Source organism: Momordica charantia, assembly GCF_013281855.1.
Source record: "Momordica charantia cultivar OHB3-1 chromosome 9 unlocalized genomic scaffold, Mcharantia_2.0 BLBB01000009.1, whole genome shotgun sequence".
Classification (NCBI taxonomy): domain Eukaryota; kingdom Viridiplantae; phylum Streptophyta; class Magnoliopsida; order Cucurbitales; family Cucurbitaceae; genus Momordica; species Momordica charantia.
The window spans coordinates 26,028,121-26,055,073 of NW_028275167.1; the positions used below are offsets into that span (position 1 = coordinate 26,028,121).

The 26,953-nt window shown below is 33.2% G+C and overlaps 4 protein-coding genes and 1 long non-coding RNA gene across 7 annotated transcripts; 1 reads left to right on the plus strand and 4 right to left on the minus strand.

The window, feature by feature from the left end:
- Positions 1-579: 579 nt before the first annotated feature.
- Positions 580-3,318, minus strand: LOC111010011 (uncharacterized). Of its 3 annotated transcripts, none has more exons than XR_002601307.2 (5): positions 3,054-3,318; positions 2,219-2,291; positions 1,388-1,524; positions 1,034-1,191; positions 580-894 (listed from the first exon to the last, which is right to left on the minus strand). It is a non-coding gene; the product is annotated as an uncharacterized LOC111010011 (long non-coding RNA). The 3 variants fall into 3 exon arrangements; XR_002601308.2 differs by having other exon boundaries at positions 1,034-1,196; positions 2,486-3,316; XR_002601306.2 differs by having other exon boundaries at positions 1,034-1,196; positions 3,054-3,312.
- Positions 3,319-4,982: 1,664 nt separating this feature from the next.
- Positions 4,983-10,027, minus strand: LOC111009982 (PIF / Ping-Pong family of plant transposase). The gene is made up of 2 exons (XM_022283230.2): positions 9,456-10,027; positions 4,983-6,205 (listed from the first exon to the last, which is right to left on the minus strand). The coding sequence occupies exons 1-2, from the start codon at positions 9,589-9,591 to the stop codon at positions 5,160-5,162; spliced, it is 1,182 nt and encodes a 393-aa protein (XP_022138922.2). The 5' UTR covers positions 9,592-10,027; the 3' UTR covers positions 4,983-5,159.
- A 3,940-nt stretch (positions 10,028-13,967) lies between these two features.
- On the minus strand, positions 13,968-15,408 carry LOC111010019 (protein SOSEKI 5). The gene is made up of 3 exons (XM_022283277.2): positions 14,939-15,408; positions 14,746-14,815; positions 13,968-14,611 (listed from the first exon to the last, which is right to left on the minus strand). Exons 1-3 carry the CDS (start codon positions 15,165-15,167, stop codon positions 14,080-14,082), a joined length of 831 nt encoding a protein of 276 aa, XP_022138969.1. The 5' UTR covers positions 15,168-15,408; the 3' UTR covers positions 13,968-14,079.
- Positions 15,409-16,925: 1,517 nt separating this feature from the next.
- PHIP1 (phragmoplastin interacting protein 1) lies at positions 16,926-20,003 on the minus strand. The gene is made up of 4 exons (XM_022283650.2): positions 19,367-20,003; positions 18,499-18,670; positions 17,729-17,775; positions 16,926-17,655 (listed from the first exon to the last, which is right to left on the minus strand). Exons 1-4 carry the CDS (start codon positions 19,882-19,884, stop codon positions 17,085-17,087), a joined length of 1,308 nt encoding a protein of 435 aa, XP_022139342.2. The 5' UTR covers positions 19,885-20,003; the 3' UTR covers positions 16,926-17,084.
- A 4,669-nt stretch (positions 20,004-24,672) lies between these two features.
- On the plus strand, positions 24,673-26,325 carry LOC111010129 (F-box protein At2g39490). Its single transcript, XM_022283463.2, has 3 exons — positions 24,673-25,528; positions 25,621-25,770; positions 25,918-26,325. Exons 1-3 carry the CDS (start codon positions 24,728-24,730, stop codon positions 26,206-26,208), a joined length of 1,242 nt encoding a protein of 413 aa, XP_022139155.2. The 5' UTR covers positions 24,673-24,727; the 3' UTR covers positions 26,209-26,325.
- Positions 26,326-26,953: the final 628 nt, after the last annotated feature.

Sequence of the window (26,953 nt, forward strand, 5' to 3'; positions counted from 1 at the left end):
AGTTACTTGTATAGAAAAATATATTTCATCTACTTGATACGAACAAAAATATATTTCATCTACTTGATACGAACAAATCTAAGTTCAGACAATGACGCATCCCTGTTTAACCACGCTTCTCGTTTCTCAATAGATACGTAATCTAGACATTAATGTTTTGCTTCTACCTATTACTCAACTCGGGTCTATCTTAAACACCACTGAACAAACTCTTTTCATCTCACAATTTCTTATAAGTACGAACAATTCTATCATAATTCTTCTATTAGATAATTCGTAATATTTGAACATATAAAAAGAAAATGTAAGAATGGTAATTAGAACAATATATATTTTATAATTACATCAGCCAATATTTAATTACAATGTAAATAGTTAAGATAAGAAATCAGTAACACTTGCGTAATAAATGAAGAAAAAGAATAAAAGTGCATTGAATTGAATAAAACTTTGAGAAATTTCCTCCAATGCAAAAGAAACAAAAAAATCATAAGATGAATGAATGAGGTGGGAGTAGAGTAAGTAAGAAATGCAAGCAAGTGGTGACGTTGAGAGTGGAAAAATGAAAAGCAAACACAATAAGTAAACTCAGTTCTTTATTCATTTATTGCCCATCAATGTCTACGAATGGAAACTCCTTCAATTCCTCTTTCTCAACTATCTACTTCTCTCTCCCCTCCATCCTGCTATTTTCGACCAATTTATACGCATCTCGACTAATCTCACGAAACAATTACCCGTACTTTCATTACAAGTGACAACCATGGAGCTTGAACCCATTCTCCTAAAGCCACTAGATCAAACTATGGTGGGTCGAGTCTATAATTTTAATGGTCATATTTCAAATTTACCTCTTAATCACGATACTCGATCAAGTATGTGCCGTTGTGTGACCTGCATTTGATAGGCATTTAAAAAAAATTAGGAGGGGGGTGGGCAAAAACTGAATAAGTCAAAGGAAGGCTTTAAAAAAGTCAACTACATGTTCTTCAACAATTCAAATTAGGATTCGTCCACTTAATATTATTCTCACCTTATTGGTGACTTGGTGAGAGATATGCATTGACTTAAGCAAGTACTGACTTTTGGTGTCATTTACACTGGATTTAGGGTATTAAGTGCAGCTTTATTTTGGCAGAAGCAATCTTTTTGATCTTATCCTTGAAAAACCATTGCTAGAAGGCTATCCTCCTTCTCTGGTCAAATGACAACAAACAAGCAGTCAAAAATGTAATTAGATTCTCCAATGTCCTAGAAACTAAGGGCAGCTACCACCCCATTTTTCATTACAAATGTGAAATGATCATCCAGGCAGCATGTCTCAAAGTTTTGGATATCAAAACCATTGCATCAAATAAAAAGGCTAGCATTAAGGCATTGCTATTACCTACTTCCCCGAGTCTCGAGATCTTCGGCATAATGCTGATGTGGACAGGAGAATCTTGGTGTTGGACAATTTTGCCCTCTGAAATGTAAATCCTGTACTTCTAATTTATGGTTGGGGGTAGTTGTTTAAGAGCACACCTGTAGTACAGAAAAGAACAAACCAAAACGGCTGCTTTTTAGAACAATTTGTTCACACAAAGAGAAGCCAAAAGTCAATGGCGTTAAACAATAGCCACCTTTTAGGAATTCTCTCTAGTTAGGCAAAAATAAGATCAATAGCAATAATAGTTCTATACTTCTTGTCAAATTCCCATTACAAAAGCGACGATTCTACAACCAAGTATGTGCTACTCAGTACTCCCCAATTACCAGTACATGTCCCTGTAGTCAAACATGCCCCATATATGAAACAGTTGAAGGAAAAGCCACTCGGTTGTTCCTCTACATCAATTTTCAATTTTGTCTTTTAGTTATTCAAAAGTCCAGAAATTGAATCGTACATACATCACTGATCACAGACGAAATTGAGAAATGATACGATACATTAGGGGCGAGAAATTATATATTCAGCGAAAACACAATGTTTGTCTGTTCCACTTTGGATGGCCCCAAAGGCCAAATAAAAATAGCTTTAATAAACAAACCTTTCAAGTATAAATGGAAGAGGTCCAGTCTAAATTTTACTTTTAGGGGTCATATATAGATATAGTTTCCAAGTTCCACAGCACAAGGCAAAACATAACCGTTTTCCAAATTTGGTTTCAGACTTTCAAACTCAAAACTCCGTAGCTTCCACGAAACTAAACTAATTCCAACCGCTAACTTTCCTCACCTGTGGGTGTACGGACCCCAGTAGTCAGCATAATACAGAGGTCCAATTGGAATTGAAGAACGCCATCTCTGAACTGCAAAGTCAAACAAGAAAAGCTCCATAAATATATATAATAATATCATTATCACATCATCATCCAACAACTTGCTTTACTTTATTTTTACACACGCGAGCCACACTCTCAGGACACGCCTATATGAGCAAACCATGATTTTTTTTTTTCTCCCCTCCCCCAATCAACAAAAGAAAATAGTCAAATGTTCTTACCAGCAATATTTGATCGTACAACGCGTTCCATGCTTTCAGTTTACACTTTACAGTAGATGCACTGTTTCTTTTACAACATTCCATATTTTTGTTTGTGTTCAGATTGATAAGAACAAAAGTTGCCCCCTCACCAACTAGTTCCTCTAGGAAAATTGTTGCTCAATGTAAATGGAACTAAGGTTGTTTCTGTGTAATTTCCCCCGGTTTTGTTGATACTCCACCTCGAAGAAGGGAGCAAACTTATGTCCATAATTGGGAATCTAACAAACCCATCAAGGGAAAACATGAGATAAACGAGAGAAGGGCACGATGATAGAATTCAAGGAAAATTTCCACTTCTGATATAGCAAAATCAGCTCCTGTTTTGCAATTACTTCCAATGGTAATTGGAAAAATGGTGGTATTTTAGGGCGATCGTACGTTTAGCTAGACCAAAACCCCCAAAAATTCAAAGCTTACCAAATTGAACCTTAATGTCAAGCATAATTCAACAACTACTCGAATTGGATTCACAATCAGAGATCTATGATTATCAGAGAAAGAGACGGAAAAGAAAAAAGCGGTTTACTGGGCAATGACGACAGAGGCGGACTAGAATTTCTCGCATTCCGTCAAATGCTTCGCTTCCATTTCCATCAATCATCATAAAAAGCTATCTTCAGAGCCTCTGGATTTTTCTACTCCGATCCACGTTTCTTCCATTATCATCGTTTCCAGTCCAGCCACAGTCAGCCATCTTCGTCCCCAAACTCTAACCCAGAACATGACGAAGATACCGCAGTTGGGCTGGGCCTATGGTAGGCCCATTAAGGCGGCCTAAAATTGTTTTACGAAATTTGAGGGAAATTTTTTTAATTACAATTATATCTTGAAATTGTAACTAATAAAATTTTAAGCTTTCTAATTCTATGTCTAATAACTCTATGAATTTTAATAAAGTCGAATAGGTAAAATTTTATTAGACTCGTATTAAAAAAAAAACTTATTAACTCCATTCTTTTGTCTTTTTGTAAGCATGGTTTAAATTACACGTTTCAAACGAATCAAAATACGAATTTATTTATGTTTACTAAAATCTATACAAAACTCAGTATTAGCAATCTGTAAGGTTTAATGACAATAGATATTTAAAAAACCATGAGACCTATGAAACACAATTAAAATTTTAAAGGCCTATTAGATACTTTTTTAAGTTAAAAATGTCTATTAGTATTGAAAGTTTATAGGAAAAAAAAAATTAAAACCACCCTGAATTATATGTACTATATTTTTAGTCTTGAACTTTTAACGAGTGATTACTCTCGAAACTTGTAAAATATTTATCCTTTGTTGTTATAATTCACTTCCAACCTGTTGCTATTTGAACATCAAACCTCTTAAACCGTTTTAAGTTAAACTATAGAGTTTTTACAATTATACTTTAAATCTATCAACTTGTTGCAATTAAATTCAGTCACTAATAAAATTTTAACAGTAGAATTTGATTGCAATGATTTTGCAAGTTTTAGGGAGGTAATAGCTAAATTAAAAGTTTGAGAGTGTAAATGAATCTTACCTCAATGGCTCACAATTAACTTTTACAATTTTCTCCTAAATTTATCATATATTTTAAGTAGTTTTCAATATTTTCTTATAACATTTATTTGTCTCAAAATTGACCTCAAAGGATATATATTTTTTTAAAAAAAACGATGACTAGTTTTTAGCATAATAACATTTTTACACGTCCATTTTGGACCGATGTAGTAAAGTTCATGTTTGTTTTTTCATATTTCATATTTCATATTCTCTTTTTTAATTAAAAAAACGACACGCTTCTTCTTTTTTAATTTTAAAAAAAGAAACATAATCATTTCTTGTTTATTGTTATCTTTTAGATTAAAAAAAAAAAGAAAATAAATTCTATGAAATTTAATTTTTCAAATTAAGTATGCTAATTTTTTTTATTTTTGTCATGCATTTTAGAAATAAAACATAAAATAATGCTTTCATCTATGTTTTGGAAAAAAGAATCGAAAACATGAATAAAAAACAAAAAACTTGATTTTGTTGTTTCCAAAATCTATACATAATTTTGGATACGTTTCTTAAAAACGAAAAAGGATAACAATTACTAAGCGCTTATGTTACTCAAAAATTGAAAATGATAAGTAATAAACAAGAAACTAAAAACAAAAGCGTTACCAAACGGGTCGTAATTGCCTCTAGAATATTCAAAATTAAACAAAAATTCCAATATAACTCACAACTGCATACCTACGGACCTTCACAGATGAATACCAACTGCTATTTGGAAAAATACAGATACAGAAAACTTACTCATCAAACACTTTGCAGAACAAACAAGTTGAAAGTGGAAATTCTAGACATTATCATAGGGACAAAGAGCAGTGGTGAAGGTGAAATTTCTTCAGCAAAAAGTTTGCTTTGTTCTACAAAAATGGCTGCCAAAGCCAAACACAGCATAATGTTTGTAGAAAAAAGAAGTGGGTATCTGTTAAGGCAAATCATAATCACCAGAAATATAGATATTGAACTATGAATTAAATTTATGTCATCCAGAACAACTATTTGGACAGGTAGAACTTGCAGAATTTGAATCAACAGGAACACAGATCAATCTATGAAAAGGAAAGAAAGAGAAAAGAATCTTCAGATGCGGGTCGAGATCCTCCTAGGGAGGCAATTTTCCAGACAAGTACATGGAGAGCTTCTCCCTCACGACAGAGGCAGTATTGTCGACGAATTTGCAACTTTGTTGTCGGTAACCGGAGTCGTGATGATGAGACAAGGGCATCTCGTCTTGCACCTCGTCCTCCATATCGATCACTATATTGTGAAGTAAGCAGCAAACAAGAATGATCCTTGGTAGCCTGTGTTTATCAGGCTTCCACATTACCCCTTTAATGATCTTCCACATCTCTTTCAACCTTGTCAATGCCCTTTGAGCCACCAACCGGGTGGCGTAATGTCGCTTGTTAAACTCGGTCTGATAATCCGAAAGGCCTTTCCCTTGATAAGGAGTTAGTAGCCATGGCAAGAGGGGGAAACCAGAGTCTCCTATAATATACTCTCCTAGCTCTGAACTTTCTGAGAGCTTCATATTCTTTCCATTTAACCGCTCCCCATCTTGGGAAAGTTTGAAAAATCCCGAGCTTTGGAGCACAAGAGCGTCGCTCAGACTTCCTGGCCAACCCGCCATGATGTCACAGAATCTCATTTCTGGGTCTACAATCACTTGCAAGATCATGCTGCAGTTTTTCTCACGGTCAAGCCAGACGCCGTTTACAGATTCTGCTGTTGGCAACGTCATCATAATGTGCGTTGTTTCGATTACGCCACAACAATTAGGAAGGCCTTTGATTTTCTTAAACTTGGACTTTATCTGATCCATATCTTCTTCTGTTGAAGGCCATGACAGATGGTGGAGCCCTTTCTCCTCCATCGCCTCCACAAAACGCCAAGTTATTTGGGAAACTGATGACTGATTCATTCCAAATGAATCACCAATAATTGATAATGATTCACCAGAACTAAGCCGCCTAAGAGCAACGGCGACTTGGTCGTTTACTGACAAAGGTTTCCCGTTTAAGTCAGTAAAATTGGAAGTTTTGGCCATCATAGCTTCCTTAACAAGAGAACAGATATAGCTGAATGTCTTTCTTGAAATTTTGAAAACTGACTCAAATTTTGTTGGATTCTTTGACTGGGATAATGGTCCTGATTGGAGGTAAAAATCATAATCAGATGCTCCGAGTCAGATATTCACAGTAAACATATAACAACCTACATTATCTGTGAGGCTAATTAATATCAGACCAAAATGTCCAGCTCATTGATCATCAAACAAAGATAAAGTGAAATTTTGTGAGCATAATGACAGAAGAAACATTGTAGAAATACTCGACGCAACAAAATAAAATGCGACGAAGTTGTTTGACCACACATTTACGTCAAACCCTTCGATTTTATACTAAAAAGTAAAGATTTACTTGTTATATCACAACTCGTGGCTAGAACAATGTAACTGCTAAATGAGCCAACAGGCCGAGCACTTCCTTAACATGAGTAAATTTTATTTTACTACACAGACTGATACTTCAGAAGACTCTGACAATTAAAAGTTAAAAGTCTTCATATAAACTAATTTATGGTGGACGTTCAGTTTATGAAGTCCAAATCATCTTAAACTGTAACCAACATTTCAGAAACATGAAATATGAAAATAAAACTGAACTCCAGATACAGCTGGATATATAACGAACGTCTACGAAATCTTCCCACTTTGATCATGTTATTTTATAGCTTCAAATCAAATATAAATCAAAATCTGGATATTGCGTTTGATGTTTCAATTGCCAACTTCTTAGTATTTCTGGGAATTTGTGACTAAAATTTGAGCCATTGTTGTTTGGTTATCAGCTCATCTAAGGTTCTTTATTGAAATACAAAAGTTGATGCATACAAGAACATAGTCCTGTTCGAATAGGTGGCATAAGAATTTTTGCTAAAATGGGTACCTGAAACATGTTTTTGACAATAGAGAGCAATCGCAACACCGATGAAGCACACGTCCAATTTGAAAGAATGCTTATATACTAAAGGCATTGGGCAAAAAGGGATAAATAACCAGATAAAAGGAAAGAATGAAGGACATTAGAAATGGAAATATGGAGGTAAATCATGATAAAGCTAATGAACTTCCTGCTAATTGGGAAAATATCCCTTGAAGTGATCAGTTTTAATCAGAGATTTTGAAAGGATCATTATGAGAACAAAATCAAGAAATCTAGTTTCGTACTTTTTTTTTCTTGAAATTTTCACAATAGAAAAACTTCAACTGCTGTCCTAATAAATTTCTGGGGGTAAACTTAGAAACCAACATAAATGCCAACTATAATTGTTTTTCCAAGCATGATGAAACCATAATTTTTTATGAGCATTAACCATTTATTTGCACTGTGATAATCAGGTATACAAAATAAAAATAGGACTGTCCTTGAATTCCAAATTTCTTATCATTCTAACTCCTGAAAATTGACGGTGAAAAATAAGTATCCATTTTGGAATACTAGAAACCAAGTCAGTTTTTCTATGTACATTTTGAAGATGCCTCAAAAGCAGCCACATAAGGATGTTTCGTTGCTTAAATTAATTAATTAAGATCATAAAGGGGTTGAGATTCTTAAGTCATAACAAGATCTCTAGGAAAAATCAGCTTACAAAATAGTATAGACCAACATATAATGAATTGGATTTCATGGAAATAGTTTTGATTATTTTAATAATAGAACAGAGAATAAAAACCAAGAAATTTGGTTTTCACAATCTCATGGTTTAGCATGCCTTCTAAGTTCTAACATACTATATTGACATGAACAATATATTAAGCTAATTCTCTTGTTTTCTATACATATAAAATGGCAGACCATAGAAAACAGAAGCTTGAAGACAAATATCGTTCTTCCCCTGCCCTTCTTCTCTGCATTGTGTTCATTATTACTTTCAGAGTCATCCTTCTATTTATTAACTACTTCGCTCCTCCAAATATCTGGATGACAAATTCTAACTTTACAGTACTATATTCAGTGTGATATATTTAATTCAAAACAATAATGAAGACCCGGGTTACGGATCATACTGATCAGTTCTCTAAAGAAAATAATTGCCAGCCATGCTGAGACAAAATATTATAGAGGAACTTCAAAAGGATGATGGTGAAGATCAGGCAACTGGAGTGAAGTTCAACACAAAAATACTTAAATATATTTATTTCCACTTCAAAAGGATGATGGTGAAGATCAGGCAATTGGAGTGAAGTTCAACACAAAAATACTTAAATATATTTATTTCCTATTAGTGTTAATTACTTCATTAAGCAAAATATCATTTCAGTCATTAGCAAAGGAAATCAAGAGGACAATTGGGGATCAAATTCATGTGATAAGAAGGAAGGCCTACTCATGCCCACCTCGCAGAAGAAGAAAGGCCTTCTAAGACGGATGTTGGAGTTGTGAAAGAATTCTATTTGAATTCGATCCATAAAAATGAAGGGTGCCATATGGATATTTTTATATACCAATATTTAAGAAATCAACATTGTGGTTATAATTCCTATTTAACCCATTTTGAAAACTTTGTTGAATATAACCATAGATTAAACTAATACCCTACACCAGATAATCTGGCCAGTTGCTAAAACTAAGGAGAGGAGGAGATAATAATTAATCAACATTCTAATACAATAATCAATCTGAATCAGTTACAATGTCAGTGACAACCCATTCTTCAAGCAGCATTATCATCATTCTATATAAAGATCCATCTCAATGCAGATATAATAGAATGATCCATTCAATTAGAGAAATCACCAAGTAAAATCTCATCACGTCCTAACCGACATTTGAAAGATGCAACTCCTAAGAAACAATAACTTACTACAGCAAGTCGACCTCAATTTTCAACAATTCATTGAGAAAAAGAAGATCATTCACAAGACATCACAGTCTAAACTATAGAAACCAGTTAAGTGAGTGGCCACTACTTGTACACCTCAATTATCAAGTGAACTAACATATCTAAGTTAGTAACTGCTGCTGAATCAGATTTGATCTATCTCCATAGAATTCTAAAAGCAGTAATGCTAACCGGATCACTGCAACAGTGTGTCCCTTGTGACCCTCTCAATGTTATTAAGATGTCAAATAAAGAGTTCATGATTTAACAGATTATGGGGAAGAATACCACGGTTCTTTAATTGCAGAACTCAATATGATTACTAAACACTACATTCTACCGCCGTCCTAAAACCTCACCAAACGCAGAAAATTTTAATCGAGAGACCCAATAAGCAGCAAGCCACTAATAGCAATGGCAATGCACAAATTCAATAAAAAAGCAACAGAGAGAGCAAATTAATTAGCAAGTGGCAAAAGAGAAGCATAGTTCCAAGAGAAGCAAAATAGTTTACCAGTAATCCTCTGGGAGAAGTCGTCCCACCAATCCAAGGGCTGGGGCTGAGACGACAGTGAAGCAGCAGCCAAGACATTTTGGTCAACCTTCTTCTCTGCCTTCTTCTTCCTCTTGAACCCTCTAATGGGTCCCATTCGAAACTCCCAAAAATAATAAAAGAAGCACAGATGAGCCAAAAGCTGAAACACCCACTACAACCCACCACCAGAATCGAAGGATAGTACAGAATTCACATGAAGAAAACTCTCAGATTCGAAGCAAATGGAATAATAACACAAAAGGGTAGCAAACGAAGGACACAACAAGCATTTTTGGCAGACCCACAAAGGGGAAGATTGTAGTGCCTCTGAGGTTTTTGGGTTAGAAGGATATGTTTGGTATTGATGGGTGAGTGAAGTTCCTCTGGTTTTTGGATTTCAAAGCATGCAATAATAAATGGAAGAATATGAAATATGACTGTGAGAGAGAGAGAGAGAGAGAGAGAGAGAGAGAGAGAGATGGTGGAGAGAAGAAGTTTGGAGTAAGGCAAAGAAGTTGTAAAAAAGAAAATTGACGCGGGGCCAATTACATGTTGGGGGAAGGACAACAATCAACAATGTAGCCGAAGGAAAGGTAAAAAAAAAGAGAAATTGAAAAGAAAGAATTAAAAACGAGAGAGGGGGATATTGGCAACTTCCAATCTTCCCTTTCTTTACTTCTTGTGTGTGGTGGTGTTGATTAAAATTCTTTCCTTTCCTTTCTTCTCAAAATTTTCCCCTTGTGTTCTCTAATCTTTTGTCTTAATCTTTGTGTTGGGACAAATCTTTCATGATCTAAGTGGATTATCAAACTCCAAACCCCACAAACTATAGTGCTCTTTTTCTTCACCCATTTATCTGGCTCTCTCTTCCCCTTTTTTGGATTAAGAATTTTGTGTTAAAACAATAGTTGCCATATATATCAATTTTGTATAGTTTTATTTTATCATAATTTAAATGGTTAGGTATATAGTACTATTTATTTATTATTATTATTATCATCTTAGTTTGATAATTGCAGGACAGAGATTGAACCATCAACTTTAGATATTGTAATAGACGTTTATATCAACTTAACTATGCTTGAATTGGTTTTAGTATTAGTGCCACATTCTATAAATTTTAGGCTTAGTTCTTCTTCTCCTTAGTTATGTTTGTAATGTTCTAAGAAATAAAATTGATGTGTATAAAACCACTTCAATTATATGACATATTAATGTACCATGTGATTTTATCCATTTAAAAGACATCATATAGTACATGGGTTTTATTATAATATACATTTTCCCTCTCCAATGATAGCATGTTTGACATATTTAATTTTAATTTGAATTTTTGAAAATTAAAATTTTTGGTCTATATAATTTTTTTCCCATTTTCCCATTGCTGAAGTTAAATCTTACATATATATATATACATATATTTATCTTATATACTCAATGATTTAATAACTATCTGTACTCATGAATTAATAGTACATGAATAGTATTTTAAATTTATGTCGATGATATGAATAGGTATTTATGTTATAATTAAATGAAAAAATAAATCATGTCAAATTTTATAAGAGAAATAAGAATGATTTGATTCGAATTTCTCAAGAGTTTGAAAACTTAATTTTTAAAGTTTAGAATAATAAAAAGATAATAAAATTAATTTGATATTGCCCTTTTAAAAAAAAACCTGAGCTTGAAATATAAAATAAATAGAACTAGTTTTGTTTGTTTTGTGAAACCTAGTGTTTGAATAATATTGATGTTTTTGGGAAGGGGCCTTATCCTATTCAAAGGGTGAATTTAAGACTAAGATATTAAATTAAGACCAAAATAAAAAAAAAATGATGGCTTTTTGCCCTTTTATGACTTCTTGGTAATAATGCTTTGGAGAAAGGAACATTGAATTCAACTAAAACAAACACCAATGCCTTAATATTGATTTCTTGTTGGTGAGTTTATTGGGCCTGGACCCAATCCTAGCCATGTTTAATGGGCTTAGAAGGAAAACTTCCATTATAATAAATTCGGGCTCTTTACATGTTTTCAGGATAGTGGAGCCCAAGGGGCAGCCCAATTGCCTAATGGTTCGAACCTTTTGGTGAGCTTAATAGCAAAACTTTTTTATGTCTCTGGGGTTCAGACTTTGTAGCAGACTCGAGTACTCCTGGGTCTAGGGAAGCAAAGCTCCGACAACCCTCAGTAGAAAAAGAAATTTGGGAGGGGAGAATTTCTCCGCACAATGAGAATGAGAATGAAATTTCTTATGAAGAAAAAAGTTTGTTCAAATTTTATCTTATTACAACAAAAACGTTATCAAATTTCTCTTTTAGAGATTCTATTAAGCAAAAATCAAAAGAAAAAAATCAAAGCGAAAACCAATTTCGATTTTAATGAGATGAATATGAAACTAAAAAAAAGGTGGAAAAGAAATTTGAAAATTTGAAAAACACAAGCTTACCCAGGGAAATTCTACTGCAAAGTGAAATTAGGGTTGGAAAGAAATGAAAATAAATGAATAAATATCTCTTATGGACAAAAAATAAAGGCTCTAAAATAAAGAATCAAATCTATTAATTAATGTACTAGATTTTTAATTAAAAATGGAAAAAGATTACAGAAGTAAAATAAAATAACTCAAAACATAATCAAATTAAATAAGAATATTTACTTTTGCGAAAAAAAGGGTATTTAGGAAAAGAAAATATAATATAACAAAAATTATAGTAGATCATTATATATTTAAAAATATTTAAACATAGTCTTCCGAAAAAAAAAATATTTAAACATACGGTGTATAATTGTGTCATAGTACATTTTTGACAATTATTAAATAAATTTTGGAGAATTTTTAAGTATCATTATATTATTATTAAATTTTTTTAGATGCATATTATTATTATGCTTTAAATGGATCATTATTAGTTCTTTTTAGGAAATGGATCATCATATTAATGTGGTTGAGTTGGATGTGATCTAGCAAAGAGATAAATTAATAGACATGTCACTAAGTATCTCATTAATGATATTATAATGGAGTAATTATTCAAATTTGAGAATATAATTGAAACGTTTTGAAAAGATATTAAGAAGAAAAAAATGGTAATAAATAAATAAATATATAATTACGCACGCATAGAATTAATTTTATAATTTAGCCAAAATATAAAGAGATAACTGACAAACCGATAATTATATTTTGATCTAAAAGATTTATAGATATTTTATTCTAGTTATTAAATATATAAATATTTTATCTTAGTCCTTAAATTTGGTATAAAAAATCATTTTTTTAGTACATATAAAAAATCATTTTGGAACTTGTTATTAATTATTCATTAATCAGCTAACATAAATATGAACGTGAAATCCATTGGCTTGTCTATGTGAATAATTTTTTTAAGCCACATGCAAATTAGATATTGAGTTTCAATCTGAATTTGGATGGTTGGGAATGATGAGTATTTTTATTCAAAAATCATAAGTTTGGTCACGATTATTAGAACCGCTTACGTGCAAACTCTTCTCGTGGGTTTGTAAAAGATACTTAGAGGGAGTCTAAAACATCTGCTCACATCCTCGAAAATCATTTCTAAAATTAATTTCATTAATATTGCTTCCACGAGAGTGGTTTCTTCCATAGCACAATGATTTTATTTTCTTATCTAGTTTCATCTCCTTCCTATCTTTGCATAGATTACTATTAAAGCAATTACCGAAAAATGAATGATAAAAATAAAAATACTCTTTATATAACGTTTCAAGATGAAAAATGAAAAACTCGAAAGATGAGAAACCAAATAAAGTATATTTTAAACTTTAAAAACTAAAATAGAATAGGTTAAATGACAAGTTTAGTCACGAGTAAATAAGTCTTTGAATTTAAAAAGTATCTAAGGCCCGTTTGTTAATGTTTATAGATTTACAACTCAAAATAGGATTTGAATTCATTTGGTGTTTGTTCCAATACCTGAATATCCATGACCTTAGTTTGCCAGAACAAATAATTAAAAACATGATTCCAATTTAAGAAATCAATGCTTGTCCTTTTCAATTCCATAGATACAATTTATTAAATTAAACATAAAGGAGGGCAAAACAAATTAGAGAAAAGAAAAGAAAAAAAAAACCACTCAAACAGGGCTACACATCCTGTACGGCAAAAACAGAATACCTAATCCTAGTCGTTACGGCACTTATTTGCAAGAAACAGATATCGAATCTGCGCTTCAAACGTCTCTTAATGTTTAACTTTTTCAAAACATAAATTAAGAGTCGAACTTACAATTTCTTAACTATATTCATGTTGGAAATATATCACAATTAAAATAAACTCAATTCACTTTGTCTAACTAACTTCAATAATTTAAAATGAGTCGTTCTTTTAGTACAACACGTAGAGTTAAACATTCGAATTCAAAACCTTCAAGTTTGATATACGTGTTGAAATATGCGTAAATTTGCATCTAAATTGAGTTGTTGATATAGAAAACTGACCCGTTAAAAAAACTATACGCTTATAATTGATCCTCAAAAGAAATTTTGGAGAAAAAAAAACCTAAATTAAACCCTAAGAGCGAAAAATTGAGAAAATATATGAATCGAAAAACCTTCAATTTTGGGTGTTACACGTGATCAACTGCATCAGAACCGTTGATGCCTTCCACCTGTTGCTCTTCCCAGTCGTCTGATTTCTCAAATCAGCCGCTCCATCACAATCCATAGACCTGAAGCTGTCCGATCTTCCAACTCCAGAATTTGAAAATCCCTCTCCGCCACATTCCTCGCCCGCTCCGCCGTCCGTCCATCTCCGTCGCCTCTCGCCGGTCTGCGTCGAGGCGTTTGTGCCGCTTTCGCCGGAGATTTTAGCCTTGTAGACTACGCTCCGGCAAAGGTCTTCCAGCGAATTCCACGGCTGGTTGTTTCTCTTCAGAGCGACGGGAAAGTTCGAATCCGTGCTCGAAGTGTTTGTTTCTGAGGAAAATTTGGACTCGGAAAACGAAGACGATGTTTCACATGATCGGAAACTCGAAGACGCCTCTAGCAATAGCGCTGTTCCTTTGAGAATGTATTCTTGACCTTGAGACGGATTTATCAAATCGTCGTCTGATAAGTCTTGCCATACGAATCCATTTCTGTACCTCCTGAAAAATGTAAGTCCTCGATCGATTTTAAATTTGTAATTCTTGTTTGATTGGTGAGAAACATATTCACTCTCTGCAACCGTTTCTTCTAAGGAAACAATCAGAAACCTAAAGGAGAAATTGAAATTAATTACCGCTTCGAAGACCACGAATAGAGTCTGGAAAGGCCGTCTCCTCGGAGTACATCTAGTCGTTTGATCACGTCTGAGAAGCAAATCGGATCGAAAAAGTCGTTTCAATCGAAAATTGACAAATGAAAAACAGAGCGCTTCTCGCTTTCTTCGCCGCAGCAAATTGAGAGGAAATGAAGAAACAAATTCAGTTTACCTCTGAGGAGAAGTCCTCGGGAAGAAGAGAGAGGAACCTCGAGCAAATGAGGATGCTCAAGTTGACCATGGCGGGAGAGGTAGTAAATGACAGGGACGGCTTCTTTAGGTTCTGTTTTGAATTCTGTCAAGGTTTTGGCTTCGGCTCTTCCAAGACATAGACTCCGTTCTCTGCTCTGCCGTTCACTTGGCGTCAATGTCTCTCTTCTTTCTCCCGCATTGGCCGCCATGAAAATGAAGCAGATTGAAAGAAAGGAGGAAGAAGAAGAATGACGCCAAATTGATGGTGGGATAAGAAGGCTTGTGAAGCTTTATAAAAATTGCTCATTTTTTGTGCTTATATAAGCATAGAAACCTATAGCAAAAATGAATAATGAAGATATGATTTATTTAAATAATTCTGTCTTTAAAAGACAATCAAAATACTTAGGTGTTGGTGTTAGTTGAGACAAGTAATAGTAATCTAAGTTAATAAAATAAAATGAAATGACATAATACAAAGCATGGTCACTTTATATTATTATGATTTATTTTCTTTTGTCAATCACACTAAATTAATCAATGTTTATTCAACAAACATGTTACACCGTTATTTAAAATTATAGGGTCGGAAATAATTGTAAATAAGAAAAGAAAATTCTCGAGCACGAGGTTTCAAATTGAAAAAAATTATGCGTGACGCAAAAAAAAAAAAAAAAAAAGAAAGAAAGTATGAAATGAAGTGGGAGAAGGTTTGTTTGTGTAGTGAAAAAACATGACAGTAGAAAGCAGGGAAGCAAATTGACGAATTTCCGAAAATTCCAAGGCTTAAACCAGGGAACCTGATGGACAAAAATCCAAAATTGCACCCACCACCTATTAAATTTTTGGACGCCGCACCCACCTACTACTTTCTTCTCAATTATTTTCCTTTTTCTTCTTTCTCCTATCCTATTAAATCCTAGGTTTAAACTTTAAACACCATTAAACATGTCTTTCTATTTTTAAAATTTATTTATTTAGTTTTTATACTTTAAAAACGTCTATTTTGATCCATCTACTTTTGAAAAGTAATTATTTTGATCAATTTAGTTTCTTTTTTGTCTTATTTCTTTCAATTTTAGTATAATACTTTGTCCATGAAATTTTTTGAAATGTAGCCATAAATTTGTATTACGTTGTTTCTACTGTGCGTGTTAAAATTTTACAAATAGGAATCAAATTGACCACGATCAAAATTGACATTTTAAAAGTATAAAGTACTAGAATTAAAATAAAAATGTTGAAGGTAAGGAGATAAAAATAAATGTTTAGAACCAAACCGAACATAACTCAAGTGGTTAAGGCACCAAATAAACTGCAAGCAAAGTTTAGGGGAAAGACCCACCAAACTAATTAATACCCAAGTTTCAAGTTAAGGTCTGCATAATTTGGAGTTAAAAAAATAAACTGATGCAATATTTGTTATGTGAATTAAAGTTAAATTATAAACTTATTCATCGGAAGTTTCAATAGACTCTCTATGATTTCTTCGTTTCAATTTGATTGATATAGTTTGATGATACCACATAAGTTATTCTTAATGATAAAAAAAACTCACTTAATTTCTTAGATTTTTCACTCGACCCTAAATCTTAATACAACTAATTAACCATGATGACTTGTGAAGTTTAACTAAACTATTGAGGTAAAAAATAGAGATTAAACTAAAACGAATTAATAGAAACCAAATTGAAACTAAATCCAAAATATAAACTAAATTGAAACTCTTAAAATTATTGAAACCAAATTAATATAAATTAAATTGAAACTAGTTACAGAAATTTATTTCGTAAACCCATGCTTATTAACTATGAAAGGAGAGAGGATCAACCATCTACAATTCAAGAATCAAGTTCTATCGCCTTAGTTCTAAACGAAGAAATAAATTTGGTAAAGCACTATGTTTGGGACTCAAAATTCAGATGAACTAAAAAAATTAATGAAAACAAGAGCGAACTAATTCAATGTAAAAAAAAAATTCTTTTCCAGTCAGATTAAAATATATTAAGCTTTCTGTAAGTGAAATTCAAAATATCAGATTACATAGCATACACTGCAAAAATAATTTCAACAGTACACTAAATTTTTCTGGCTAACAAAAAATAAAGAGAAGGCGTTCGTTGTATTCAACTTGCAACTGAATTCTCAAGCTGCTTCTTAGGACAGTTGGAAGAAAGATGGCCTTTTTCACCACATTCATAGCATGTTCTTCTTCTTATTTTACCACTTACAGAGCTTAATCCACTATCCGCTTCCTTCATTACAGGTTCAGGTTTTGGATGCGTTTCTGCTGCTGCTGCTCCTCCTCCTACAGGTTCAGGTTTTGAATGTGTTTCTGCTGCTGCTGCTCCTCCTGCTCCTCTTTCGGTTCCTTTCTTAGGAACTGCACATCTTATCTTGACGGGTCTGCCGTGAATCGTCTCCTGGTCTAACTTCAAAGCTGTTTTTAACGAGACACTGTCAGAGAAATCAACGTGGGCATAGCCACGAAACTCCCCTGTTTCCTTGTCCATGCCGAAACGTATCGATGCAATCTTACAGTTTGAGAAGAGTTTCTTCAGATCATCCTCAGTTACATCCCATGACAGATTGCCCAGATAGATTCTGTTGTAGCCTTCCATGATTCCGGGAGAAAAATCAACTGCTTTATTCAATCGAGTTCCCTTGTAGGGCTGTACTTTAAGGAAGAGTCCACCCCTACATAAGAAATAATTGGGAATAAGGTAATAAGTATAAGGGAGACATGAGATCAAATTGCACAGATTCTCACATGTCAGCTCCGTCCATGGCTAGTGCTCGTTTCGCTGCAGCTTCTGTCTGCAAAAGGAAAACAGTGGTAAGGTAACTCAAAAAACAAAAGAAATCTGGCCTCCAAAATACCGCCTAAAACAACTTTGGTAATTGGTGCATGCAAAATTTTCCATTACAAAGAAGAATTCTCCAGTAACAGAGATGGAATCCTGACTGAACCTAGCTTAAAATACCAAATGCAGCAGATTTCAGAGAGGGCCCCGGACCCTATAAATGCTCAATCATTCCAATGGTTACATATTGTCCAGAGATGTTCACTTGGCGGGGGGGTTTGGGGGGGGGGGGGGGGGGGGGAGGGAGTATCTGAATACTTCATACAATTATTGATAGAATCTGCCATTACAAACCAAAGCACAACAACTAGAACATGTCGGTATTTAAGAATACTTCTAAATATGACTTGGTCCTTGGCTAAATCTTGGAATAAAGCCTTTCAAATCTTGGAGAATCTGCTCAGCCCATATAATCACAAACCAAAGCACAAATCTCAAGCTCTCGACTAGAACATGACGGTATTTAAGAATACTTCAAAATATGATGATCCTTTGCCTAATCTTGGAATAATGCCTTCTAAATCCTCCTTCTCTAACATGAATCAACTTCGAAACGCAAGTTACTCTCACAGTTGGTAAAATCTGGCAAAGCATAAAATCACGAACCCATCTTCAAATGTTGTTTGGTCTTCCTACTAAGAGGAATCAGAGCTAATTATTGATTAAGTTAGCTTACCTTGAAACTTAATATTGCAATGCCTCTGAACTTCCCACTCTCTGGAAACTTCATACAATCAACTTCGGTGATAGTGCCACAGCTTTCAAAAAAGCTACAAATATCATCCTCTGTTGAATAATATGGAATTCCTCCAACATATACTTTTGTAGCCACATTTTCAATTACTACACTGGAGAAAATACAACACTTGTAAATCAGCCAAAGAAAAAAAATGGTCATTTAATACATTAGAGCGATCAAAAGGGAGGGAGGGGGCAACAATGCATCTATCAGCCTAGATGATACATATCGGACTAGTAAAGCCAAATTTTAGCATTTGGGCCTGAAACCAAAAAATAATAAAATCAGATTACTATACTAACTACTTAATTATCTATCTAGGCATCACTGGGTACACAATATCTTCAAAGGAGCTAGCATAAGAAAGAGAGCTTGAGTTTAATCAAGCTAAAAACATTAAACATCATATTATTAATCCAGGTTCTCTGTCGAAGCTCAATATTTAAAAAAGGAAAAAAAGAATACTAGTTTCTCCCTCCTTCAGAATTATTACTAAATAATCAGAGACAAACAATTTCCAGATCAATGTCATACCATGAATAGATTAAGACTACAAGCTTGATTCCACAAGTGTTCTCATTCTCCAGCATGATTTCTAAAGTAATTATAGTGTTCTCATGATAGACTACAATTGACCAATATGAAACATGAAGAATGCAATGATCCAATCCATGAACAAACTAATCACAACATGAATGCCAACTATCTCGGAGTTCAAAAAAGAAATGTTAAGCTACTGAGATATATAACAGTTGTTAAGCTACTAAGATATATAACAGTTGATCCAATTGGTTAATTGAACTACCTGCCTACATTATCATGAGTTTCTTCAAGCCCTTCCACTTCATTCCCACCTTCACCTCCCTGCTTTTCCTTCTCCTCCTCGCCATTGTCTGCCTTCTTATTACTCTTCTTCGTCTTCTTCTTCTTCTTCTTCTTTTTCTTCTTCAACTTCTTGGCCTTCTCATTATTCTCTGCCGACCCATCTAACGCACTCTTTTCCGCCCCCTCTTCATCTCTCTTCCTTTTCTTCTCTCTCTTGGTCCCTCCCAATCTCTGATTCTCATCTTCCTTCTTCTCCTCATTGTTCTTCTCATCCGAAGCTACCAAAGTAAGCGACTCTCTACGTTTCTCTCGCTTGGACAATCTAGGTCCATGGTGACTCACGGCGCCTAAAAGCTCTCTCAGGGATTGTGGCCTAGACTCCGAATCCGGTTCACCGGAAACATCCCCGACGGAATCTTTTCCGGCGACTGTGGCAATTAACGATTCGGCTAGCTTTTCTCTCAGCTTCTGCTTCAACTTTTTGTTTGATAGAACCATTTTTCACAGTCGCAGAATCATAAATGGAAGCGAAGATCAATTTGCCAAACGAAGCAGAGGTCTACTGAAATTCGAGGGTTCCGATTTTTCCCCCTAAAACCTATTCGCAGCGGCTGGGGTTTATCTTTAATTATTAATTATATCTTAAAAATTACAATTATGGGGAATAATCAACACAAAATAATACAAAAAAAATTAATATATATCAAACTCATAAATGTCACATCAACGGTTAGTGTTACGGACGGAATGTTAACACTAGGGGTTTTTAGAACAACTTTCTAAAGGTCAGATGTCATTTTTTGAAATTCAATGACTAAATAAAAACCTACCTTCAACTTAGGGACCAAAAGTGTTTGTTATAAAAATAAAAGTTGAGGAGGTTTTCGGTTTCTCTTCTCACGCAATTATTACTTTTAACTTTGGGAGTCAAACAAACGTGTCCGAACTATTGAGCTCAATCAGAGTATTTTTGTATAACTCAGAACTCGATTGATGACTGTACCTAAACCTATGTTGAAGTATCTCAGTCACCACTATACAAATATGGGAGTTGATTCTTCATTTTGAGAGCTTAGGTCAAATTCTTACTAATTTGAGCATCAGATTCTTTGTTAAATTTTTGCAGGTGTTTCCTCGCTTAGATACAATTTAAATGGCTCGGCCGATCAAAGAGATTAAAATTGGGTACAAACAAAACTTTTTTTTTTCTCTTTTTTGATTATTGCAATTTCAATAAATTTGTAAAATAAAATTTATACTGTAAATTCAAAAAATGTTAAATGTTTAACTATAATGAAAAAATATTTACAGTAAAATTATTCTAAATGTTCATCAAATTATAAAAGACTCCTTTTTAAGATTGAGTATTGAAATTACAAATTACAAGTGATGATAGAATGAAAGAAAAAAAATTCAAAACATTTAGTAGGTAGTGGATCAATTTTTAATTTAGATGAGTGTTAATAATTTTTACATTTTGTTAGTCTCAAAGTGTAAGCATAGTTAAGTAATAATTGACATATACCTTCCACTAAAAAGTTGTACTTAAAAAAGTGTATTAAATGAATTTACAAATGGATACAAAATTGATAGAAATTTGAAGAAAGTTACATTTTCTCACGTATAAAATGTCTGTTTGTTTTAGATTTTAATTTTTGGTGGGATAAAATAAACTTTTGATTTCTATATTTCAGCTTAATTTTAAAAAGTAAATTTTTAATCTTTAAAATTTGAGAATAAATCATTTGATACATGATGATTAGACGGATTAACTTGACAAATTATATTAATACTATATTATTATTATTATTATTATTCTCGAATGGTTAGACCATGTCTTGAAATCTCATTCCTCTCCTATTTTCTTCCTTTTCCTTTTCTTTCAAATTTGGAGTGAAAAGGAGAGCTTCCCTTAGTTTCAGATCGGAGGGCTCTCCCTTCGTTCCTTTTCTTATATATTTTTTAATTTGTTAACAAACTATTAATTTTCAGTCAAAGGAGAAATTATATTTGGCTATATACATAATGGTGGGCAATCTTTCCATTGGACCACTCTTTCATTTTGTAATCTTTTAAATTAAAGAAATAATAAAGTAGAAAGGAAAATAAAATGAGACTAGAGTTTACTATTATTATTAATTATTGTTATTTTGAGTATAATTAGAGTTTGTTATTATTTTGATGCGATTGATTCAAATCTTATCCCTTAAGCTGAATCTATTTCTACTTAAATAAATATTAAGCACGAGCTTAAGTTAATAACTTGACCCATTGTGATAAAATAAATGAATCTAATGATAATTAAAATAGATTTTTTTTCCATTTCTAAATAATTAACGCTTCTCTCGTACCTCTCAAGCAATTGGGTTAATCTTGTTTTTTATTTGTATATATATGTATATTTATAACTTTAGTCCAATAGGGGTAGGTTTAAGATAACCATTTTCTTGCAATCCCAATATATTTCTTACTTGTATTAAAATAGTGACAAAAATCTTTAGAAGCACGAGCGCAAAGCTGGCTCGAGCCGCAGGAACTTTTGCTAAAATAATGAAGGAACCTGCACCCCCTACACTCTCTCTTAAGCTTGTGCGGCTATCTTCGGGGGTTGAAAAACTCATTGATTCCCGATGCCGAGCTACTAAAGGAGGTAGACCTTCGGTGTCACCTTGAGGGAAGCCCACCAAAGCGGGATTTCGGGCAGGGGTGGGGAAAAGGAGAAATGAGTTCATGCCACGACGATCTATATGGAAGGGCAGTTTTGTTGATGCATTCCTGTTGAGAATGAAGAAGAAGAGAGATCCTCTTTTGAACAGGAAAATTTGGTCACGTAGATCCTCGATTTTGCCGGAATTTTATTTGCACTAATTTAATTGTGCTAACTCAGTTGTTCTTGTTATAATTACTTTGTCAATTCGAATATAGCTTAATAGATATGACATGCCTATTATCTTGGTTAAAGTTTCGACCTCCCACTGAAAAAAATATATGCATATATCAACTCTACATTTATATTAGTCCTATAATAAAGTATCCGATTGAAGAATAAAGAGAGAGCATTTACCTGCCTAAGTTCTTAATCAAATTTATTATAATTTGAAGAAATAGTAGAAAAAGAAGAACAAAGCTAACTAGTACTGTATTAATTGAGATATTTTGAACCTTCTCTGACTTCTAACTTATATATAGGACTTTGACAATAATCCCAACAATTATTTTAAAAACAAACAACAATTCTAATAAGTATTTTGAAACATACTAAGGCCAAAAATCTTGAGATGATATCAAGGCTTATTAACTTTGTGAAATATCCAAAAATGTTTATAAACATGGACAAGTTCAAGCTATGACTCTCGTACTACTATTGATATGAAAACCGTAATAAATTGAATAAAATTAGGAACCTTTGATAATATCTAAACAAGTATTGCTTTAAAAAAAATAGTTAAAATCAAATTTAGTAGATATAATAGGAAAAGATATAACTAATATATAAAATATACTCAAGAAATATAATCTATTAAAGAAAACATAATTTATAATATATTTTATATATATATATATTAGTCTAGATTATTGGACTTAAATAAAGAATAAAATTTCAAAATATGTCTAATTTTATAAAAAAAATAGAAAATATATATATATATATATATGAAAGAAAATAAATAGTAGAAAAAATTATTTTAAAATATATCTTTAATTAGAAATATATATATATATATATATTATAAAATAAATAGAAAATAAAAAATAATTAAAGAAAAAAAAATATATATATAGCCATTTTGCTTAAAATTACACCATGTATTACCGTAAGATTAAGAAACGGAAACAGCAACAACGAAACTACTTTTTCTTATTTTCAAATTTTTTCCTCTTTTTAGGTAACGTTTGTCAAATTTAGAAATGAGAAACCGGATGAGTTACCAAAAAAGAAAAGTTATGAAACGAGTCATTGATTCACAAACACTAAATCCTTCTAACCGATTCGATTTTATTCCTAAAATTTTGGGTTAGACATGGATTGTCTAAAGTCAAAACTCTCCCCAACAATTTTTTTTTGCTCTAATAGATGAACACTCTACAAGATAGGAGGATCACTCTCACTTGAATGTTTTTTAACATGCAACTCAAAGAAATATGAGATCGTAAAGGTTCAAGAAGTTCTAAGACTAAATTTCATTCATCAAGACCGATCTAATTTCTCATACAACGTAATGGCAAAAGACTTTAGTATGAGAAATATCTTGTACTAAAAGTTTATAATTTTCTACAAAATAGGATTGTGTTCACTGTTAACATACATAGGAGGCACATGGATTTGTTTTTCATCTTCACTAGCTGTGACAGTCAACCTTTCTTTAATGCTTACTAAAGCGGTGATATAAAAAAATGAAGAAGTCAAAGCAATTGAAGAGGTAAAATGTCAAACGGGAGACCAATCTTTTTGAAGGTTGAGCCTTAAGAGATAAGAAAATAAATGTGTCAAAAAAGGAAAAAAAAGAGAGAGAGAGAGAGAAATAAGAAAGTATAAAAAATAAAATGACTAAAACTCTCCTATCGTGTTATAATAATTAAGACGTTGGTACGGGGATGCTTTCAATCTCACTCTCTAATTAATACTGGTGTATTCTATAAAAATTATTGAATTCAATGAACACTATATATTTGAAATGTAAATATATGTATAATTCAATTGATTAAAACATTTATTTTATCAAAAAGCTCGAATCTCACTCACACATGTTGTACCATAACAAATTTGGATCAAATATCATTTTCTAATTTACTAAATTATCTTAGGGTTTTATGCCAACTTTTTTTATGACCATTTTTTTTTGGTAATTCGGTAAAATGCCCTTATGAGAATATAGAATTAATTAATTGTCCTCTGGAATGGTCCCAACGGTAAAGACCTTGGACATTGTGGTATGGTATCACCTACGTGAAGTTTTCGGATTTCGGATTTCAAGAAATAAAAAAAAAAAGAATTTACATAATTAAATCACTTTTAAAAATTAATAGTTATTAAATCTATTTTTTCAAAATAATTTATTACACCATCATTTCTCAACATCCCAAATGCCCTTATAAAATTTTCATATTTGACAAAATCCTCTGAAAATAAAATTTGGGTCAAAATGCCGTTTTCCTTACCAGATTACTATTAGCATTTGATGGGGCCAAATGGGAGTGGCTTGATATGAAGTTTGAACTATTCAATGTGTGTGATTAAACAATATTAGAATTGATGAAAAACGACAACATTTCATATAATATAAGGCTCAAGTTTCCCAGAAAAGCCAAAACCGTATCCAAACTTGGGAACAGCATTTGAATGGACCCAAATGGGGATGATGATCTAGATTTGATAAGCAAATTTCCTGATGAAATTCTTCACAAAATTGCATCTTTTTTGCCTCTTGAATCAGTTCTTCAAACCAGCTCCATTTCCACGAGGTGGCATAAGCTCTGGAAGCAGGTTCTGGTGCAAAATGGAGCTCTTGAAGAATTTGCAGGTGCAGCTTCAAGATTTCTTGTCCATTTCAATGAGTTCAATCCATTGAAGCATCCCAGAAGGCTTCAATATCAGTTTGGCAGTGGCAGAGCCGTCTTGGTCTCTGTTGTGGCAAATGATAAACTTCACTTAGATTTCTCTTCTGGGAAACAGGATTGTTTTCCAAGCCAATTTGGCTGGAAATTGAGTCTGAATAATGGCCACCATCCTTCTCCTTCAACTTTCTTTCTCAGAACTCTGTGTCTCAAATCAGTAACCCGTCTTACGACCGAGGTGGTTTCGTCCCTCGTCGAGAGAATTCCTTCTCTTGAGAGCTTGAAACTCATTGAGTGCAATGGACTGCAATCGTTCTCCATCACTTCTGGTTCAAAGCTTCAAAGCTTGGCCATCTTGGACTGTCTGCAGTTGGAGTTTCTTCACCTCGGATGCTCGAAACTCCGGTCGTTTCGATATCGAGGGCGGTTTCCTCGTGTTAAGCTCAAGTACCATTTTAACATGGAAGATGTTATGCTTGATTGCAGACAAGGTCCTGGATACAGCTATAAGAGTAGTGAGTTTGATCCAATTCTGTTGACAGTAAAGAATGTTAGAACACTCACTTTATGCAAATGGACTTTTGAGGTACATATTTGCCTAAAATTGCTTTTGCACTTCAAATATATTGTTGTTTTGTTCTCTTTTGTTGTTTAAGTTGTGGAAGTTCTTCTTGGCAGGCTTTGATCTTTCCCTCTCTTTCTTGGAACTTCAAATTTTATAAGCTGCAAGAGTTGTGGTGGATTGATGATTCAAAAGGGAACTTCAATGCTAGTGCATTGATTGGCTTCCTCAAATTGTGTCCAGCATTAGAGCGTCTCTTCATCACGGTATTTAGTTTGACGTTTCTTGAAAATTTTAATATGTATATGACCAAGTCCGTTCAGGATTCTAGTGATTATCCTTTATCTCTCATTCTTTTATATTGAAGTCATTTTCTATTATAACTTTGTGTGAAATCTGTTAACTATGTGCAGTTTGACCCCAAAAGTTACTGCATATTGAGCTCGGGTGCGTTTTCGAAGAAAACGAGCGGGGATATTCGATTCGGGGAGCTCAAAGTTGGGATATTGGAGGATGAAACATCATCAGAAGAGCAATATTCAGATGGGAATTTCTTGGTGAACTATATTGAAGTTGCTCATTTTCAGCTGAAGTCAAAGGGTGAGAGAGACTTGGAAATGGCTAAAACATGGCCAGAGAAGATAAAGGACTTTAGAAAATATATCCAAAAGCCATTTCCTAAACATTCTCATATGGATACTTAGAGAAATAAAGTGTTGGATTTTGCTAATCTGCTTCTGTTTGAAGAGGTTGTTTCCTTGGGATTTTTTCTTTTTCATGAATTCTAGTTTATCTCTATAAAAAATCTGCATTGTTGTTTATTTCAATATATTACAAAATGAAAGTTGTTACTCACTCAACAGATGCCATTAACTGATACATGTGCAAAAATTAAAACCCATTCATTCTGCAAGCAGGAGCTAAAAAAGCAATAAGCAAAGTACCAAAGTAGTTGCGGGAACGATACATTTTGGTTACCGATGAACGCTTCTAAAGACGACCCTTTTGAATTTCCAGCATTTTTCTAGATCAAAGTAGTCTTTCGTCACCCTACAAAACGAAAGAAGTCACTATTAAGCAACGAATTCTTATTAGTTCAGTTCTTTAAAGTCACCCGTCTAAGGAAAGGCTTGCGTCAGATTAGCTAATTGGTGAGACAGTAACTTACCAAAGCGATGATCAATAACTAGTTCGAGAGGATGATTGGGAGCCACCACCTGGGGCTGAGACACGGCCACTCTTATGAAAGTAGCAGGACTTTTCGCGATTCGCGAAAGCATGTCATTTTAAATGGGTGATTTGTTTTCTTAAAATTTGAACTACAGAAGTTGAGGGCTGTTTGAGAACTGTTTTGGAAAACAGTTTCAGTTTTAAAGAATGTTTTGTGTCTTTACAGCTTTTATGCTCTCTTGTTTTCCAAAATTTGAAGCCATAAGGTGAAAAAATTGG

Coding starts and splice junctions, on each gene's coding strand:
- LOC111009982 (XM_022283230.2), bottom strand. CDS start 9,591: ATGGGACCCATTAGAGGGTTCAAGAGGAAGAAGAAGGCAGAGAAGAAG. Junction 6,206..9,455: donor CTTCTCCCAGAGGATTACTG/GTAAACTATTTT, acceptor ACCTCCAATCAG/GACCATTATCCCAGTCAAAG.
- PHIP1 (XM_022283650.2), bottom strand. CDS start 19,884: ATGGTTCTATCAAACAAAAAGTTGAAGCAGAAGCTGAGAGAAAAGCTA. Junction 17,776..18,498: donor TTGCAATATTAAGTTTCAAG/GTAAGCTAACTT, acceptor TTCCTTTTGCAG/ACAGAAGCTGCAGCGAAACG. Junction 17,656..17,728: donor GCCATGGACGGAGCTGACAT/GTGAGAATCTGT, acceptor TTTCTTATGTAG/GGGTGGACTCTTCCTTAAAG.
- LOC111010129 (XM_022283463.2), top strand. CDS start 24,728: ATGGACCCAAATGGGGATGATGATCTAGATTTGATAAGCAAATTTCCT. Junction 25,529..25,620: donor TATGCAAATGGACTTTTGAG/GTACATATTTGC, acceptor TCTTCTTGGCAG/GCTTTGATCTTTCCCTCTCT. Junction 25,771..25,917: donor TAGAGCGTCTCTTCATCACG/GTATTTAGTTTG, acceptor AACTATGTGCAG/TTTGACCCCAAAAGTTACTG.
- LOC111010019 (XM_022283277.2), bottom strand. CDS start 15,167: ATGGCGGCCAATGCGGGAGAAAGAAGAGAGACATTGACGCCAAGTGAA. Junction 14,816..14,938: donor CCGAGGACTTCTCCTCAGAG/GTAAACTGAATT, acceptor TTTGCTTCTCAG/ACGTGATCAAACGACTAGAT. Junction 14,612..14,745: donor TATTCGTGGTCTTCGAAGCG/GTAATTAATTTC, acceptor TACATTTTTCAG/GAGGTACAGAAATGGATTCG.